The sequence below is a fragment of the Grus americana genome, chromosome 5 (genome assembly GCF_028858705.1).
Source record: "Grus americana isolate bGruAme1 chromosome 5, bGruAme1.mat, whole genome shotgun sequence".
NCBI lineage: Eukaryota > Metazoa > Chordata > Aves > Gruiformes > Gruidae > Grus > Grus americana.
The window spans coordinates 51,984,380-52,002,980 of NC_072856.1; the positions used below are offsets into that span (position 1 = coordinate 51,984,380).

At 41.2% G+C, this 18,601-nt stretch overlaps 1 protein-coding gene across 1 annotated transcript in view; it reads left to right on the forward strand.

Moving 5' to 3' along the window:
• KCNK13 (potassium two pore domain channel subfamily K member 13) overlaps positions 1–5,497 on the forward strand; it is a 70,355-nt gene extending 64,858 nt beyond the window's left edge. The window contains exon 2 of the mRNA XM_054828960.1: positions 1,925–5,497. Coding sequence (XP_054684935.1) covers positions 1,925–2,817 — 893 coding nt within the window. The 3' untranslated portion in view covers positions 2,818–5,497. The remainder of the gene's footprint in view (positions 1–1,924) is intronic.
• The last annotated feature ends 13,104 nt before the right edge of the window (positions 5,498–18,601 follow it).

Below are 18,601 nucleotides of genomic sequence, written 5' to 3' on the forward strand. Positions count from 1 at the left end.
GCTGCGAGAGATGCATGCTGCTCCCCACTGCCTGTGCCAGAGCTCCCCACTTTTCTGCCTCTGCCCAGCCTGCAGCCGCTTCTTTTCTTCAAAGAGCAGGGTGGGCCAGGGATGCAGCAGCCCCCACCTCCCTTCCTGCCAGCTGCTTTGGGCAGATCCCACCACTTGCAGAGAGGTTCCCCTCGTCCATCGGTCTTTACGTGTCTCTCCACAGGGTGGAGGTCATGACTTGCAGATAAGCCAGACTGCACAGAAAATAAGCATCAAAACTAGGATTGTAGGGGGATCAGGTCATGGAGCCAAAGGGGAAGGTAGGAAGCGAGTGGAAATAGTTGTGTGCCAAGGGGAACGACGGCAAAAAGTTCTTGTCATGAAGAACGTTTTGCCTATGTTATTTGTCTCGTTACGCTGATCCCCACGGCACAGAGCTGCAGTCCAGCTCTTTCTAGCACAGAAATTTGATGAGGAGGCTTGAGCCTCCTGTAAGTCCTCTGGATGCTGCGGTTTGGCTGTGGATGCAGGCGAAGACGGCGACCCTCGAGAGCCCACGGTTGGGGCTGTCGTTCGGAGCAGCCACTGCTCAGCCAGGAGGGAGTCACACCGCAGGGGTGAAGGGGAGGGCTGTGGCTTAGCCGTGTGAGGCCGGAGCAGCGTTGGAGATGAATCCCGTGCTGGTAGCAGGTTTCCAGTGAAGGGATGATGAGTGCAGCAGTTCAGCGCTGCTGGAAACATGGTCTCTTCACACTGCAGTTGTCTGTCTTCCAAGCACAAACGTTTCACACCGAATATGATTTCCTTTATTTCCCAGAGCCTAATGTCTTTATTTCATAATTAGCATCCCACAGTTACAAAGAGAGGGGAACAAATAAGAGCATCTCTTGTCCAACATGATTTTTCTGTCCTCTCAGCAAGATTGTTTTGGCTTAATTGATCAATTGTGTAATCCCTTATTAATCCTAATAAACCAGTAGCAATGTTATTTATCATGGATAGTACTCCAATTTGCTCAATGATGTTCTGGACGTGCTTTTTATTCTTTAGTAATATCTTATTAAAGCAAGATTGTCTTATCAATAGTTTTAACCAAAACAAGGAAGGAAGGAATTAGAAGGAAGACTGAAGCACTTCTGGCCTGAGAAATCCCACGACGCGGAATGAGACCAGAGCAGACTTTCGTTAAGACTCACGTACAGATTTGAGCTGTGGAGTGGGACACAGAGAAATAGGAAAACTTCAGCAATGCTGATTTAAACAAGGGCTGATAGTGGGCAACCGACACCAGGGTGAGACGCAGGGCTGCTCTAATGTGCTCTGCCTGCTGGGGACCCCCGTGAGGGACTGCTGCCCCGTCAGGGGCTGCCTCTTCTAGTCTGCGGAGCCCGGCCGGGCTGCAGTGGATGCTCGGTGCTGGCTGCTGTGCCATCTGTGCTTACAGCAGGAACTAAGCAAGGCTCAAAAAGATTTCACCTTGGGTTACAAACATCTGGTGGGGCTGGACCCCTGCAAGGTAAGAGCCACCCCTGGATCAGACCCATGGTGCAGAACAGCGTAAGAGAGAAGGAAGGGGGTGCGATGACTCTGAAGCCTGGAAGTGATCCAAGGCACAAAGCGGGAGGGAGCAAGCCTAGCAACCGGACCAAACTTCAGACCTTCCCTAAACTCGCTCTTCTTTCCAGTGTGTTTTCTTCTGCTTGTTGTTTCATTCTGATTCCAGAGGAAATGCTGGCATGAGTTTCCTTCGCCTTACTGCTGTGACATGATCAAGCACAAGTGGGTAACCGTTGGGGAGAGTGCCCTCGCTTTTTTCCAGAGCCGAGCTGTACCACAGGGATTTGCTGCCAGTTCTTCTGTCTTGCATGTGACAAAACTCCTGACGTGATAACTTCAGGTTTATTTTTTTCAACTGTTCTGTTTTGTCTTCCAGGGTTTGGCATGACCACTCCAGCCACCGTTGGAGGCAAAATTTTTCTGATATTTTATGGCCTTATAGGATGTGCAGGGACCATTTTGTTCTTTAACCTGTTCCTGGAGCGCTTGATCACTGTCATAGCCTACGTCATGAAGTCCTGCCATGAAAGACAGCTGAGGAGGAAAGGGGTCCTCCCTCACAATGGCCGGAGGGGCTCGGGGACCTCTGAGGTGGACAGCCTGGCGGGCTGGAAGCCCTCCGTGTACTACGTCATGCTGATTTTATGTGTAGCATCACTCATTATTTCCTGCTGTGCCTCTGCAATGTACACACCGATTGAAGGGTGGAGTTACTTTGACTCGCTTTACTTCTGCTTCGTGGCCTTCAGTACCATCGGTTTTGGTGATCTGGTCAGTAGCCAGAACATCAAATATGAGAGCCAAGGCCTTTACCGCTTTGGCAATTTTGTCTTCATACTCATGGGGGTGTGCTGCATCTATTCCTTATTTAACGTGATCTCTATTGTCATCAAACAATCCATAAACTGGATATTAAAGAAACTGGACTGCAGGTGCTGCCACAGATGCCAAAGAAAATTATTTCGTTCACGGAGGAACGTGGTAATGCCAGGAAATGTGCGCAGCCGGAGGAACATCTCCATCGAGACTGATGTTGTCAATGAGAGTGACACAGACGGGCGCCGGCTGTCAGGCGAGATGATCTCCATGAAAGACTTCCTGGCCTCCAATAAAGTCTCACTGGCCATCATGCAGAAACAGCTGTCGGAAACTGCTAATGGCTATCCGAGGCAGATGAGCTGTAATTCAAAGCAAAATGGATTCTCTGGTGGGGTTGGAGCCCTAGCAATTATGAATAACAGACTGGCAGAGACAAGTGTGGATAGGTAAAATAGTAACAGTAATGACAGTGAAATAGTGTGAACCATTTCAACGAGTTTAGAAACAACGTGAAACAAGTGGAAATAGCTAGGGTGGGATGGATGTCAACGGCATACCTCCTGTTGGAAGACCTCTGACACTTTGTTGGGGCTGTCATTTAATGTCTTTGCTCTCTGAATTGCACCAGTCTCAGCCTCCCTTCTTCCCCTTCTTTCTGTTCCTCAAACAGATCACTGCAGGAGAAATTTAATTTAGCCTTCAGATCAGTTTTCCATGTCCTGTTTTCCTACATTTATGTGAAATACAAATTTCAGGATAAGAAATCTGTGGTATGGGAAGAAACCAAGTGTGTCTACTGAACACATTCTTAATTCAAAGATTGTTCTGAGCTTTCTGTCTTACTCTTGTTATACCTGTTTTCTGAAAGTAGCTTATCTGAGACCAAAAAAGGAATCAGCCTTTCTCTGTGATATTGCAGATCTAATTTAATGGAATAAAAACCCCAAACTATTTTCTTTTATATATCACTTCTTAAAATGTATTGCTATTGTGAAACAGCCAAGCTTGAAAAGCCAACTTCTGCTGCCATTAATATTTGTGTAAATCTGAAGTAATTCTATGAAAGTTGGTAGGACTACTCTGGAGCTATTGTGATGTGAATGAGAAGAGAATTTGGCCTTTAGAATTTAATTTAGTCTTCCCTTTAAAAGGATACTGTCAAAAGTGATAGAATAAAAATTTATCCTACTTTAGTTTTCTTCTCTCCATTTGCAAAACACGTGATTTTTTTCTAGGCTACTTTTTCTTTTAGAATTGAATCACTGTGGCTTTCTGTTTCAAAAATATCAAATTAAATTGAAAATTGCCATGCTGACGAGTTGAATGAATGATTCCACAGTAACAATCAGAGACTTTTCCAAATTTCTATTCATATTTTGCTCAGTTGTGACTGATGCAATTGAGCATCAGCATTTTGTAATGCAACTAGTAACTGAATTTACACAACAGGCTTTTAGTATGCAATTAGATCGCCATGCCAACATTCAGACTATTATTATGAGCGACTGTGATCACAAAATCACTTTGGCAATGTCCTTTTTACCTTTCATGTAGTTCTGTCATTCTTCACCTGTTTTTCTGGCTTTCAGTGATGATAATGACAGGGTCTTGATTGGGGAAATAGAAAATGTTTAACTCCTCATTTTTCTCAATGAAATGCTCTGAGTGTTCATTATGACTAGAAAGGAGACTTCAATGAGAAGAACAATAACAGTGAGAAGAATATGAAAACAGGAGACAAGGTGATCTTTAATGACAGTGAAATCCTGCTTCGTATTAGGTAACTGGAGAAATAAGGGATTAAATTAACATAAAGTCTAGCACGAATTTAAGGAATTAATCAGGCTGAATTCCTGATTCTCCTTTAACCATGCAATGCATTAAAGCTAAGCAGTATATGAGAGTGTAAATAAGCAGAATTGGTCACCAAGGACCTGATCCAATTCCCCCTGAAGAGAACAATACATGTATCAGGATTCAATGTTTCCTCACAGCTAGAAAACCTTGCAGAATACTACAATTTTAGGGAATTTAAAACACCAGTATGCAATTCTTAATTTCTGTTATTTGGAACGATGCAGATATAGCCTCTTCAGTTCAGTTAGTGTTAGGAATTAATATCATATTCTTTTTCTTTATTCTGGCCAAAAGTTCTTTTATTTATGTTTCTAATACTGTAGGATAACATTTTAATACTCATTTTAAGCAATATGTGAATTTGAGAACAAAAACATACCTCTTGGAATCCTCTCATATAATAAAGCAAACCCAGATATTAGATTAAACAACAGTACTTAACTAATGAAAAGTATTGCAAGCTCTTTTTGACATATTACAGCTAAAATGTCCTGATTAAAAGTCAAATCCTGCCGTCCTTAGTTACGAGGAGAGCTTCAAGTTGAAGACATTAGTCCAAATTCTGATATCAACTCAGCTGTGCAGCAGTGGAATATCCCTAATGATATCTCTTCATGTTTGCATCCATGTAAATTCCAAATCAGGTCCCAAACCCTAACTTTGGTGAGAAAAGCAGTCTGACTTGCTTCTTGGGGGGGTTATGTGTTAGCAAAAATCACCACTGAATTATTTTAGATACTATTATAGTACCCAAGATACATTACATTGTTACACTTTTTTTTTGTCCCAAGACATTCTTTGTCTCAACCTCACTGAATAAAAATACTTGGATATAAAAAGAGAAAAGTACTGCTCTGAAGCCTTCTTTCCAAATTCATTCAGCAATGCCTCTGTTCACTGCCTGTAACCCCAAGATCTCATTGTTACACAAGTGTTCCTCATGCTGCCAACCAGCAGAAATAGTTTAGGACTTGACTCGTTGCTTAAGCAGGGCTCTCATTCTGGGCAGAACAGCCACAATCTTGAAAACTGCAGCTTAATTCTCCATTTCTGACAGTAACTCTTAGTTGCAAATGTCAGATTTTTCTGAGCACTGAACACTGGACGAGTTACTCAACGCTACTCCCTTTTCCAGATGATTGAGGCAATGCACATTATCATCTTAGACAAATAACCAAAACATGAAGGTTTCTTTCATTCATTTATTATATAGCTCTGTGTCATCATTAATGAAGGATCTGGCTTCCATGTAGGATTTTCACTCAAATCCTTCCATATCTAATTAGCTTTCAAAATTTGGTTCTGGAAGTCTAAACACAGGGCAATATTCATAGCAAACTGGTGGGAAAGCAAATCGAAGGAGAGAAAAACATATGTACACTGATGGAAACCCATAAAACACTACAATCTGTATAGTCAATTCCACAGAGACTATTTAGCTTTTAGAATATGGCACATCCCAGTAGCAGATCGTTAAGATGGTCTTCAGGTGGTTTCAGCTGCTCCCAAGACATGAGACAGTCATGTTGCTCCTTTCCATTCGTTGTGATACCAAGCCTCAGTTACCCATCACCACAGAGAAATCATTATCAGCTATTTTCAATAAATCTGAAAACATCTATGGTTATGAAAGCAAGGGACTAATATGTAGTCTTGATCAAACAGATTGGGCAAGGCCGTATGAGGTCTTTGGTGTACGCTAGCTCTGCCTTTATTGATCAGTTCTGACCTTCTACTCTCTCAAGCACTGGCTCCCTCATGACTCGAGCCTGCCAGTTGCAAGGCTCTCCGCAGCAGTTTTGTGTCCATGTTGATTTCATGTCCACTCACGATAAAGAGGGAATAAGTGCATTAATTTTGTCTAATCTCTGTTCAGATGAGAATTGCCCTTTCAGAGATGAAGGATCAGTGCATTCTGTGACTGTGTCATCCTGGATCATGATGTCATCCTGTCCCAAAAAGACCTCTTACTTTGTCATTGAGTTCCCCCTCTAGAAGTCACGCTGAACATTGAATGAGGTAGCTTTACCTAGAAGACCAGTAGAATTCTTAGAGAATATTTGGGGATAAATAAGAAGACTTTTAAGGTCAGAAAGGGAAATTTCTGACTCCAGTCCAATGGTACTACTTTGGTTGTTTTTTCTAAAGGCATTGGACAGAGAAATTGCAAAAATCTCAGTTCATAATGTAGCATGAGGTTATTAAAGTCATAACACATGTGGACATATAAACATACACATGCCAAAAAAAGCAGAATTTAGCATAGGAGTGAAAAATAAGATACAATAACAATACAAACAACATCGTATTTCTTGCATTACTTTTTAAAGTAGTCATGAGGAATTAAAGGAAATAGTGTCAGATAGCCAGGGATCTATTTTCAAAGCTGTGTAATCTAAATTTTAATGACGTATTGCTTAGCACTAGAAACTCAGTCAACAAGACAGAAACTTGCTTTCAAAAATACTGAGTTTCCCTATTGCCTGTTAGGAATTTACATGATGGCTAATGAGATATAGGTGAGGGGTTTTTAATGCGAAAATGTTTTGGGGAAAACCTTGGATGTACTGAGGTTCTGAATCTGCACTCAACTAAAATCACTGGGTTAAACTGCAAGTTGCAGCCTGGCAGCCTGAAATTGAAAGTCCTTAATGGACTAATTTCCTAGAAGTTGAGCTTATAGTTATGCCACTCCTTAATAATATCATTATTGTGCAATATAATTATTGCACGTTAAAAGGAAATATTTAGTGCTAACCAAAATGCAATCAAGTAAGTAAAGGTAGCTCTTAGGGAGTTTTTGGCTAGTCTTAGGTTTTGTAAAATTTGTATCAGATGCTTTGTTGGGTATGTAGGTGTCAAAGGAGTTACATTAATTTATTTCCATGAAGGACATGGTCCTCTGTTTACAAGGACATGAATAGGCTTTTCAAAGGCATCTAATCCCTGCTGAAAGTCAATTCACCTCCCACCGTACACTGACTTTCGGTAGAAGTCAGGTACCTAATTCCCTTAGGCAATTTCAAAATCCCAGCCATGTTTTAGGTTTTGAATCTAAGCTGACCTGACAGTGTCCCTGAAAAGTTCAAACACTTGGAGCAAGGTTTCAGTGCTGCAGCACAGTAATAGCTGAATTCATTTATTTAAAAGCCTTTTATAGTGAAAGCTTTGCGTCAACCAAATAGCACAAGCAATGTTTACAGTTTGTTTGATTTAATCTTGGCCTCTGCCAGTTTTAATTATATTTGACACATTTGTAAATTGAATAACAAAGAGAAGGTTGGACTGGGCATGAAAAACAAACCAGCTCCATTTCTCAGACTGAATTAATCAACAGAAAGAGGTCAAGTTGGGGAAGGAGCTTTCTGATTAACATTATATTTGAATAAAGTTCCTCTGGAGGTGGAGGGTATTAAGTTGTTTGGATGACTCCTTTCCAACAGCTGTGGAAGAGGAGCTGTTTGCTAGGACCTGCCAAGGTCCCCGCTCTGGGAACAGCAGCTCAGTGAGCCTTAGCTGAGAGAAGGGTCAGCATTTCAATCAATACAGTTTGCATCGCCTGTTGTTTTGAGTTAGGTTACTAACATTTGGCTAATACTGTAATTCCTTGGACTCCTCAAGAAGTCGTAAAGTTCTTCTGTACAATTTCATGAACAAGTTGTAGAGAATCACCAAGTGCTGTCTTTCCCCTGTGCTGAAAATACTGCCAAATATACCAATACAATTCTTTGAGAACTTTCGCAGTAGTGTTTTGTTTAATCCAGGAAATAAGAATACAATCCCTTCCCTCTTCCCTATTTTCCAAACATCTCTTGTCAATAATGCCCATACAATACTCTCTGCTTACTGCTTAAAAGATCATATTTCACTAGGAAAATTAAAGCCATTGCTCATCTAAGTGGACCAGCACAGTCCTATTCTTAATCAGATTCAAGTGAAAAATGGTGTGAACACAAAGAATGACGCTTCAGGTCCAAGTAGTGAGGAGCTTTTTGATATGGCCCATGTTTATAGAGCTGCTTCACATCAAACCAGAGAAACACCCCATCACTGCAGACTTTTAAAAGCATTAATAAATGTAAGAACAACCTTGTGGAGTAGATATACTAATTTCTTTTTTTTCTCTACAGTTTCACTCTAATATTTGCTTACAGTTTTCATGATTTGCAATAACAGAAAAAAGAATATAAATTTGCAAAGATTTTGAGTGACATACTAGTGGGATTTGTTTAAAATGAAATATCCTTTTCCTCAGGCTGCCTAGCTTTTTATAAAGGGAAGGTTTGATTAAAATTAGGATTAATGGGCTGTCTTTCCAAGCAAGCATGCCAGTTGCTGGATTCCAAATGGATTTCCTACTAGGTGTCCATGCAGAAGCTCCCAGAGAGAGGCAAGATGGCTTAGTTTTCAAACTTTATCTTTTGAAAAGTCTTTCAAAGCTATTCCCTGTTTCAAAGCAATAGAACACTGTCAGTGTTTTCTGCTTGTGGTCTTATCCACACTTAACCTTGCTTTTTGATATCTTTAGAAGAAAAAGATGCACATGAAGAAAAATGAAAATAACCTTACATAACCTTTACATGTACTGCTTGGAGGTGCTAAAATCCTCCTCTTTTCGCTAACTCGAAGTTTGCATCAGAGTTTAATTTCTCCAGCTCACTGAAGAGGTTTGGTCTCATTAGTGAATAGTCACAGTTCAAATCAAAGAACTCTAAAGTTGTATTTGTTCATCTTTTCTAAATGCTGGAAATGAACTGATGGTCTGATAGTGGGTGTGCTAAGTCTGAGAGTTAAAAAAGCTGGAATCACCATTGCAATGGTCAGGGAGACACTCTGTGACCCGTAGAGCCCATATTGCTGGCTCTTAACCTCTGGATGTCATGTTGTCTGTATCTAGTGTACACGGTCAGAAGTAAACAGAGAGAATGCTGTCCAGAAATTCACAGAATAATTTAATCTGGAAGAGGCCTCTGGGTGCCATCTAGTCTCCTACCCCTTTTCCAAAGCAGGTCCAGCTAGTTCCTGCCCATCTCTGTGCAAGTATCTGTAATTTGCTGGGTGATGCTGCTTCTGTGTGTAGCACTCTGTTCACAGTGTGCCGAAAGTGCCCTTCTCATGAAATATTGACCACCACCCCATACCAAGAGGAAGTCACAACCTTTCCTCTGCAGCTATTGCATTTTGGCAAATACTTAGCTCCAAGTTAAACGTGTTTCTTTGTAAATAGCATCTAGGCAGCTGCTTTTCTCAGCCTAATACATAGCAGATGGGTATTTTGATCCCTAGGTATCATTATTGGTGGTGGTCTTATTAGAGATGGCAAGGACTGAAAAGGTCAGTCAGTCTGTCAGCCCTAGGCTCCTAGGCAGGGGTATTACCCCTTTGGCAAGCAACCCATGACATCTTGGCTTGGCTCTGCACATTGGATTTGGCTGCGTTCTGGGCTCAGGAACTTATTCTGCTCCACTGAAATCAATGGAGACTTTGCTACTGAGGTCTTTATCTGTCATTTTTCACAGGAATTAATTTCACTTTACAAAATAATCCAAAGAAATGTTGAGTAGCCTTTTGCTTTGCTTTTACCACCAGCTGTGCAAATGCTAGTTCTGCTTATGTAGTACTGTGTTCTGCACCAGTTTATTACCCAGGGACCATTATTTGGTTTACAAAATAACAATCTACTTATAAGGAAGACTTATTTAAAATTGAAAGTATCCAGATTATTATCTCTAAGAATTTTTTGGTAGTCACTCATTTCCTCAGCTGGAAAACTGACAAATATCACATTTTCCCTGAAACTTCCTGCAGTTCTACAAGGGTGGGTTTTGCTCTGTGCTGACTGCCTGTGTTAGCATGTTCTTTCCCTCAGCTTTCTTCCCCCTGTCCATACCTACAAGATCCTCTTCCCTCCTTTTTTTCTTTCCATTCATCAGTTCATCAAATCCTTCTCCTAGCCAAATATACCATGGGGTTTGTATCTGTTGAATATTGCACTTGAAAGTGGACTCACTGTCAAAAAAGGATTCTTGTAAAACAAACACCCCTTTATTCAGTATGGATTCAAAGCCATTCCTCATCCATTAAATGTAATGATAAAAATGTGGTTTTATTATTTTTCATTCCTATTTCCACTGAGAGTAGCAAGACAGTTTTTAGGAAGCTGGAATTAAAGTATCACATACGGGTACTTGGATGGAGAGCAGCAGAAGTGTCTTTGACTCCTTGGCAGCTGGAAGGGATATTCTGCCTCTTTTTGTACCTCCAATTGGCCTGCAATTTGCATGGACACATATGTTCTCCTTGTATGTCTTCAGTAAAGGCTGATGAATTGAGTCAGCTTCATGGTATCAATATTTGTTGCTTTTGGCTTACTATATTTTTAATAAATGACTGGGTCTGCACACTCCAGACTTCCCCACGTATTAGGGAAACAATAGTCTTGACTTCAATTTTCTTCCTTTGATAAGGATTGATCTTCATGGCTGCTATAAAACGCAACCATGGCACGAGATTTTTCTCTCATCAGCTTCTTGGCCATGATTTCACCGGCATTTGAATAGAATTTCTCCCACCAGTACCAGAGGCAATAATAAGATGTTCTCAAAGTGTTATTCCCTGATGCCTCATGGAAACAAAGCTCATGGGATCAGACTGTACATATGTGTCTGCATGCCCCTGCTCTGTTTTAAACATTGGCCAATATTTCAAACAAAATTGCCAAAGGGGAAGAGGTCTCTCACAGAATCGACTCCCTACACCTTTTGATAAGTGTAGGCACCCCACCTGAGAAAACGTCTGAGAGGCAGGCTCGCAGTCTGTTAAATACCAGAAAAGCCACACAAAGCAGGTCAGGAGGAAAAGAAAGTAAGGCATAAAGGGAGAATGATGGTCCATATGTCCCATTAGCCAAGGTGTCAAACACCTCCCCAGACTTGCAGCACAGATCCAAAGGGAAAACAGCTTCATGTGGATCAGTGAAGACAGACTTATGCTTTTATCTCATAATGTATCTAGATTTTAGTAAAAGTAATTGTCTTTGAGAAATTGTTTCATAGCAGTAGTAAGATTTTCTGACCTTCTTTCTAGAAATTCCTGAAATGTCAAGTCCTGTAAAGCATCAAAGAGTGTTGCGATATTTTACCATCACTAAAAAAAACAAAAAACCCCTTTAATCTGCCAGGATTTTAACTTTTTTATTATAGCTCAATCAGCTGCTTTGCTAGCTGCCCTGAGCTCTGTTACCTTCTTTGGATGCCCAAATCTTAAAGGCCCTGTACTTAAACAACCAAAACTACAGAAATGTGTCACCATATTTGCAAAGATTTGGTCCTTGTTTGACACCATGCAATAGGTCTGTGCAATAGCAGGTATTAGAATCCTCAGACCACAGTCTATGACAGGTTTGGTCATGCTTTTAATAAATTTCCAGTGTTAAGAGATTCCACAGTTGTCCCAGGCAACCTATAGCAGAGCATCATTAATTCTACTTTTAAACATTTTCCCAAATGCCTAATTTCACTCTCCCTTGCTACAGCTGAGACATATTGTTTGCATTCTAGCCATGCTGAATACGGAGAACAGAATATTCCCTTCCTTTTCCAGAGGAAGGTATTTTTTACAATATCTCCTCTCTGTCTTCGCTACCCCAGACTAGAAATATCCCCTTCCATATCTGACATTTTCTGTAGTTGCTCTATTGTGCCCTAGACTGTCTGGTTGATCTACTATTTTTTAAGTGCTCAAATACTGTGTTCAATTTCGAGTCCATCACTACAAGAAAGACATTGAGGTGCTGGAGCACGTCCAGAGAAGGGCAACAAAACTGGTTAAGGGTCTAGAGCACAAGTCTTATGAGGAGCGGCTGAGGGAACTGGGGTTGTTTAGCCTGGAGAAAAGGAGGCTGGGGGGAGACCTTATCGCTCTCTACAACTACCTGAAAGGAGGTTGTAGCCAGGTGGTTATTGGTTTCTTCTCCTGAGTAACAAGTGATAGGATGAGAGGAAATGACCTCAAGTTGCACCAGGGGAGGTTTAGACTGGATATTAGGAAAAATTTCTTCACCAAGAAGGGGTTGTCAAGCACTGGAACAGGCTGCCCAGGGAAGTGGCTGAGTCACCATCCCTGGAGGTATTTAAAAGAGTTGTAGATGTGGCATGTGTGGGATGTGGTTTAATGGTGGACTTGGCAGTATTAGGTTAACCATTGGACTCGATCTTAAAGGTCTTTTCCAGCTTAAATGATTCTATGATTTTATACATCATCCTTTTCATTTAGGTTCTAGTCTGATGTTCGCTATTCTAAACCACTGTTGATTCATGTTCAGTTTGTCACATGCTATTAATGCCCAATTCTTTTTTGCAAAACTGTTACCTAAACTGTAGTGCCACCAGTCTGTACGGGTGATTATACCTATGTACCATCTTACATGCATTGTTGTTGAATTGCTTCTGTTTTTCAGATCCCTTTCCCATATCCATTTTGTTTTGAATCCTAGTCCTTCAGCATCTTTGCCACCCCTGACTACCTGGGATCATCTTCAGACTTAAAAATTGTGTTCTCTATTCCATCATCCAAGTTATTAATAAAATTTTGACCCATGGCAAGTCTTGCAGAACTCAGTAGGTACCTTCTTCCAGTCTGAAACTAAACTATCACTTTGTACATACTGTTGTCTGAATACAGTTTCCCAATGAATTTTGTACTCATCTTGTGTTAGTTTCGTCAAGTGTAATGGGCAGTAAGCTGCAATTGCAGTATTTTTATTCCAGGTTGTGAGATATGAGCCAGAAAAGATTTGGCTTTCAGATCCCAGGGATTTTGCAGAACTGATTAGTAGGGTAAAAAAGTAGTTAACATTTAAAATCAAACAAAAGGAAATTTGATTTACCAAGCCTCCAACACAAAACTCCACTCTGTCCTTTCACAGTTACATCTTATAAAATAATTGTGTTCCAAGAGCTACAGAAGTAGATGAAACTATTTGAAAGATTACCTGGAAGAATTCAATCTGAAAAATACAAAAGTACTTTGGCAATACATGGTAGGATTTGGGTTGGGTTTTTTTCTCCACACCATGTATTTCTGTTCTACTGATTAAAATCCTTTTTAAAAAGTCAAACATCAGCATGGAATATTTTTCTGTAAATATTAGTTCAATTTTAATTTAAGTTTGTACATCAAATCCTATTTTAGGTGAGATTATGCTAGACATATTTAACCTGATTTGCTAAAAGTACTGAAACACAGAACAACTTTTTTTTGGTGTGTGATGAAAAGGTTTTTCAAGAACAATTTTCCCTTGATGCGTTAGGCTGTCGGTTATCTTTTTGAAACATTGATCTCCGTGAGGACAGCAGGAATAGAGCCGTGTGACCATCAGATCGTAGAAACTTCCTTGCTTCAATCCCCAAACAAACCTCATGGATTTGTAATGAGTATGCTGAATGTAAGCAAGTTTATTATTTATTTGTCTAAGGCATTTTGGCTCCTGGTCCACTATCAAATACTTATCTAACAGAAAAAAAACCCAACAAACCCAAAAAACCCGTGTACAATGTACTTTGCTTTCCCATCAGTTACCCATCATAGGTAAATATTCCTTGCAGGGAAGTTGGCTTTAAGGCTTCATGGAGGGAAATTGTGCTGCTCCCTCTCGTAACCCTGGAGAGTTACACATTAAATATACAAAATCCACTTTGTAGGAAGTAGGTTAATACAGTGAAGCTATCACTGTCTTGATTTTGATAAACTTTGAATGGGCTCATGAGAGGAGCTGTATCATGGAGGTTTGGTAACAGTAATAACTGCAATAAGCGGTTTCCAGCACAGAACAGCACAGACCTAAATGGGGCCTCTGGAAGCAAATACAAGTTAATAATAATAGCAAACAACAGACACAACGTAGAATAGGGCCACAGAGAGGAAAGTGATGAAAACTCACTAAACTACTCCTCATCTTCTTACCACCATTAGGAACTGACACTGGATGTCGATGAGGACTAGAGACTTTTAAAAGGGAAGCACCGGTCTCCTTTCAGATGCATGGTAAAGTGGGAAATTTTTAGGGCTGCTTTTTCAAGAAGTTGCCCCTAAGTGTGTAAGTGAAAGAGCCTGCTGCATGCACCATCCTGGTGATCCTGTTGCCACGGTGAGCTGCAGCAGGGGAATACGTGATAATCAAAGCATGTTTATGTTACTATTACAGGAACAGAGTATTCTTCCAAAGGGAAGAGAAGGACTTAAGTATCTTAAACAGACCCAAATACTCCCAAATAATAAAATTTCCAAAATGAAAAGATGACTTAGATGACTGAGCCTCAAATTAGAGTTATTTTCTGTCATGTTGCATAGGCCACTTTAAAACAGCAGCTATGTTTCCAACAGCAGCCTGCTTTGACAGTCCCCTTAAACCACAGCTCCACAGAAAGCAGGCAAGGTGGTCGTGTCACCCCACATGCCTTCTTTGACATGAACACGGCCACCACACACTTCCTGCTCTGCACACTGAGCTGGGGCTCCGCCACGCCTGGGGGGTTCGAAGACACGCACAGCCCCATCCCACAAGGGTTGCTGTGTTTGCAGTAGCAAAACATTTCCGTGCTTTTGTGGTTTGTCTTCATGGTTATCCAACTCTGATTTTCCCAGGGAGCAGGCTGGCCAGCCAGGCAGCCACATGTGCTGGGGGCCTCCCAGGCACCGCGTCCAAGGGGGATGGGCAGTTTTGGGAGAAGTTTAAGATGAAATTGTAAGATTCTGCTCAGATGTTCCTTTGCTTAAAAAGCGTCTCTACTAACACAGCTAGCAAAAATCACCATAAGCAAGTTTTCCTGGGAGCAGCGGAACTAACAATGCCTGTTTGCATACATATGTCTGATGTCCCCTATACTTGTTCCCTGCAATGACTGTAATATCCACATATTCCCTGTACAACCAGCAAAGCAATCCAGCCTCTTTCTTTCTATTCCCAATGACACCCTAGTCCAATATCCTTATTGGATATCCAATATTCACATAGTCTCAGCTCCTTCCTGCAGCCATAGCAAGCCCACTATGATATCCTAATTATTTTCCACATTTTTAATACCCCTGTCTCCTGCATTGCTCCCTGCCCCCTGGCCAGTGCATCCTAAGCTGACAGTGGCTGGTCAGGCTGCTAACAAGCCGGTTAACAGCTTGCCCTGCCCTTGCCTCAGGCACAGTTCTCTCCTAGGTGCTTATCTTCACAAAATTTGTAGAAATTTAATATCTTTCATATTTCCACCCCTGCATCAAATGTGGCTGAAAATAGCTGAGAGGTTCAAATGCCTTCAAAGAGTCCAAACGGTTGTGTTGCCAGCTGATTACCAACAAAATGGATGAGCAGGAGGCTGTAACCGTGTCACACCTCTAATACTAAACAGATATTGTGATGAAGGGATAGGATTCTGCATCTGACCCAGTCCAGCTGCCAGCACAAATATTCTAATAACTAATAAGAATTAGAGTATTCCAGGAAAGAATATCAGAATATTTCAGGATCAGAGGAAATCCTGAACAAAGAATAATATTTCACATTCACAGAGCTAGAGATAACTCCGAGGCCCTCCAGAAACACTGTGTCATTAGCAGATGCAATACCATAAACAACTTGAGTATATTCTGTTTTAAAGGGAAAGCATTAAACTGCATGAGGTGGATTCTGAATGATATTTATAGAGGCAAGTAAAAAAGCTGTTGCCTGTATCTCCAAAGGCAGCTGAATGATGACATCTGCTCAAGGTGCAAAGCAAGTGAAAAAGAAGTAGCATGTTAAACTGTATTAAGAAGATGTGTTATTGTGCTATATAGATCAGATACATGTCCTCATCCTGGTTATTATTGTAATAGCTTGACAAAAAGATGATTACAAAAGTAAAAAAATAAAGCCCAAGGAAAGCAATGAAAAAATACTCAAATCAGAGGTCCCTAAATGCTTACTTCCAAGGCACGCACATAGGAAAACAAAATGTCAGGAGTATTTGAAGATCTGAGTCATGAAATAAGTGTGAGTCTTGCTTATACTGTGACTGGAAAGAAGAGGAAAAACAAGGAGCATGGCTGAGAAAAGCCAGTCTTTCAGCACAAGCTCTACCAGGTGCTCCAGAGGGCAGCTATTCCCTCCTATGCAGCAGGAGCAAGGCTCACGTCTCACTCGAGTCCCAGGGTGCCAGCAGAATGACCGCTTGCAGAATAGAAGGAACAGAACAGATAAATATTGGGGCCCATTTGATTATTGAAAGCATTAAAAAGGATTGAATTGGAATAAAATGGAAAAAAAAGGGGGGCAAATAAAAGGGAAAAAAGTGTACTTTTAAGATTGTGCTTAGTTAAAGCAGAATAGTAATCATGTAAAAATGCAGTAGAATTTAAAAATCAATGTCTACATAAATAATAATTGTGCTACCTGATATAAAATAATGCTTCTGAATCACCATTCCTCCAGGCAGATAATGTTAAGAAAAAATTGCCCTCTCCTCCAAAACATAGCTTTTTATAAAAAGTACATGTGGAGGTTTTCTCTTTAGCAGTTGGCATTAAGGACTTGTAACCAGAACAATAAGCCCCTACAGTTCTCCTAAACACTGTTTCCCATATTGCTAAACTGCGATGAGATGTGAGCAAGGCAAATTTACTTCAGAAATGTATCATCTGTGCTAAAAGCAATATAGGTCCCATAACTGAATATTTATTGAAAAAGCAAAATGTATGTTTATATACTGCAAGCATATCATACATTTAAAGATTTTCTTCTCTGCAGACGAATGCTCAGGAAAGCAACAGGTTTGTTACAAACAGATGCAAACTACCAAGTTCCCTGCCAGCTTTGGTAAATGCTGTGAACTGTTTAAGGGCGAAGCGGTTACATGAACAGATTTTTCAGGTGGGGGTAAACTGACAGATTTACACCAAAGAAGGATTTGGCCTTTGGCACTGTGGAGCCTAAATATCAAGTCAGTTCTTTCCTATTAAAATCATATACTGCTCTCTCCAAAACCTTAGGGAGAAGGTTTTCTGATTCTTGCAGCAATTAGAATAACAGTAGGGGTATAGTGTAGAAGTACATTTACATCAAAAGACCTGTAAGGAAATGAATGCCAGTGTGGCTAATATATGTAGCTGTATGAATCTTTTAGATTGCATTTTAAGTGTTGTATTCCATCGTCATATTCTACTTTAACAGCTATTTGCTTTTTGCAGAGGTTGGGAATTGGTACATAAGCTTAGCACCGGGGTTAGGCTAATGTCAGTGAAGACAGGCAACTGTGATAATACATCATTCAAAACTCACATTTTATGAGATTCAAGTATTTCAAAGTGATTTTCCCACTATTTCTTGAATTAGCTATTCATATGATGACACTTTCTCATTGAGAGATATTCAGTTATCGACCAGCTATTAGAAAGATTGGTGCAGCATGCTGAAAGCAATAAGGAAGTATAAAATCTGATCATATAAAAGCACTATTGTCACTGAGTTTGGCTCCCGCAATCAAGAAGCTATGACAGTGTTAATAGCATGCAATCCATTTATTTTCATGCCCAGAAATGGTTTGTAAGTTATTTAAAAACTAAGATACTGATATTTTTCTATTCAATAAAAGATAGCAATGTTATCATATGTGCATGGATTAATTTTTTTTCAGGTAACACTGACCAAAATGTCTTCTTCCTTAATACTACAAACCAGCAGACATTAGGAAACATGTTGGGTTTTTTCCAAACACCATTTCAGAGTGTGTCTAAGGGCAGGATGAGCGGCACTGCTACAAGACACAGAAACTTACGGCTGGTGGTTTGGGGTGAAGTTGGAATTTGGCACTTTGCAACACAAAAGAGAAGTGTTTGCACAGGTCAAAGGCTGCTGTACAAGCAGGGGTTACAAGCCTTTCCAGCAAGAGGGCTTTTTGTTGCTCCTGCCCTATGACAGGGATGCAGCCTGGCCCCCATAGCTGCTGCCAAAGCAGAGGGCTGCTCTCAGCCCCACACACAGGCCCCGTTCTCCCCCCTCACAGCTGCCATGCATTTCAGGGAGGCACTAGGTGATCCCCCGATGCTCAGGATGAAAGCCAGCAGTGAGCTGGTCCCCCTGGGAAGCTGTGTTTCTTGGCCTGTGCATGCAGGGCCACACTCAGTGGAGAGGGCTGGGGAGAAAACCAAGCTGGTGAGGCACCTTGACAGACCCCTGCCTGAGAGTGGCCGAGGGTGGGGTGGGTCTGGGTGACACCCCGCTGAGGGGAACCAGGGTCGCATACAGCCCTGGGACGGCTGGGCAGGGCCGCAAGGCCGGGGCAGGGCTGTGGGGAGCTGGAGACGGGCCCTGCTGCAGCGTCGGTGACAGGGGCTGACGACTCCACGGGGC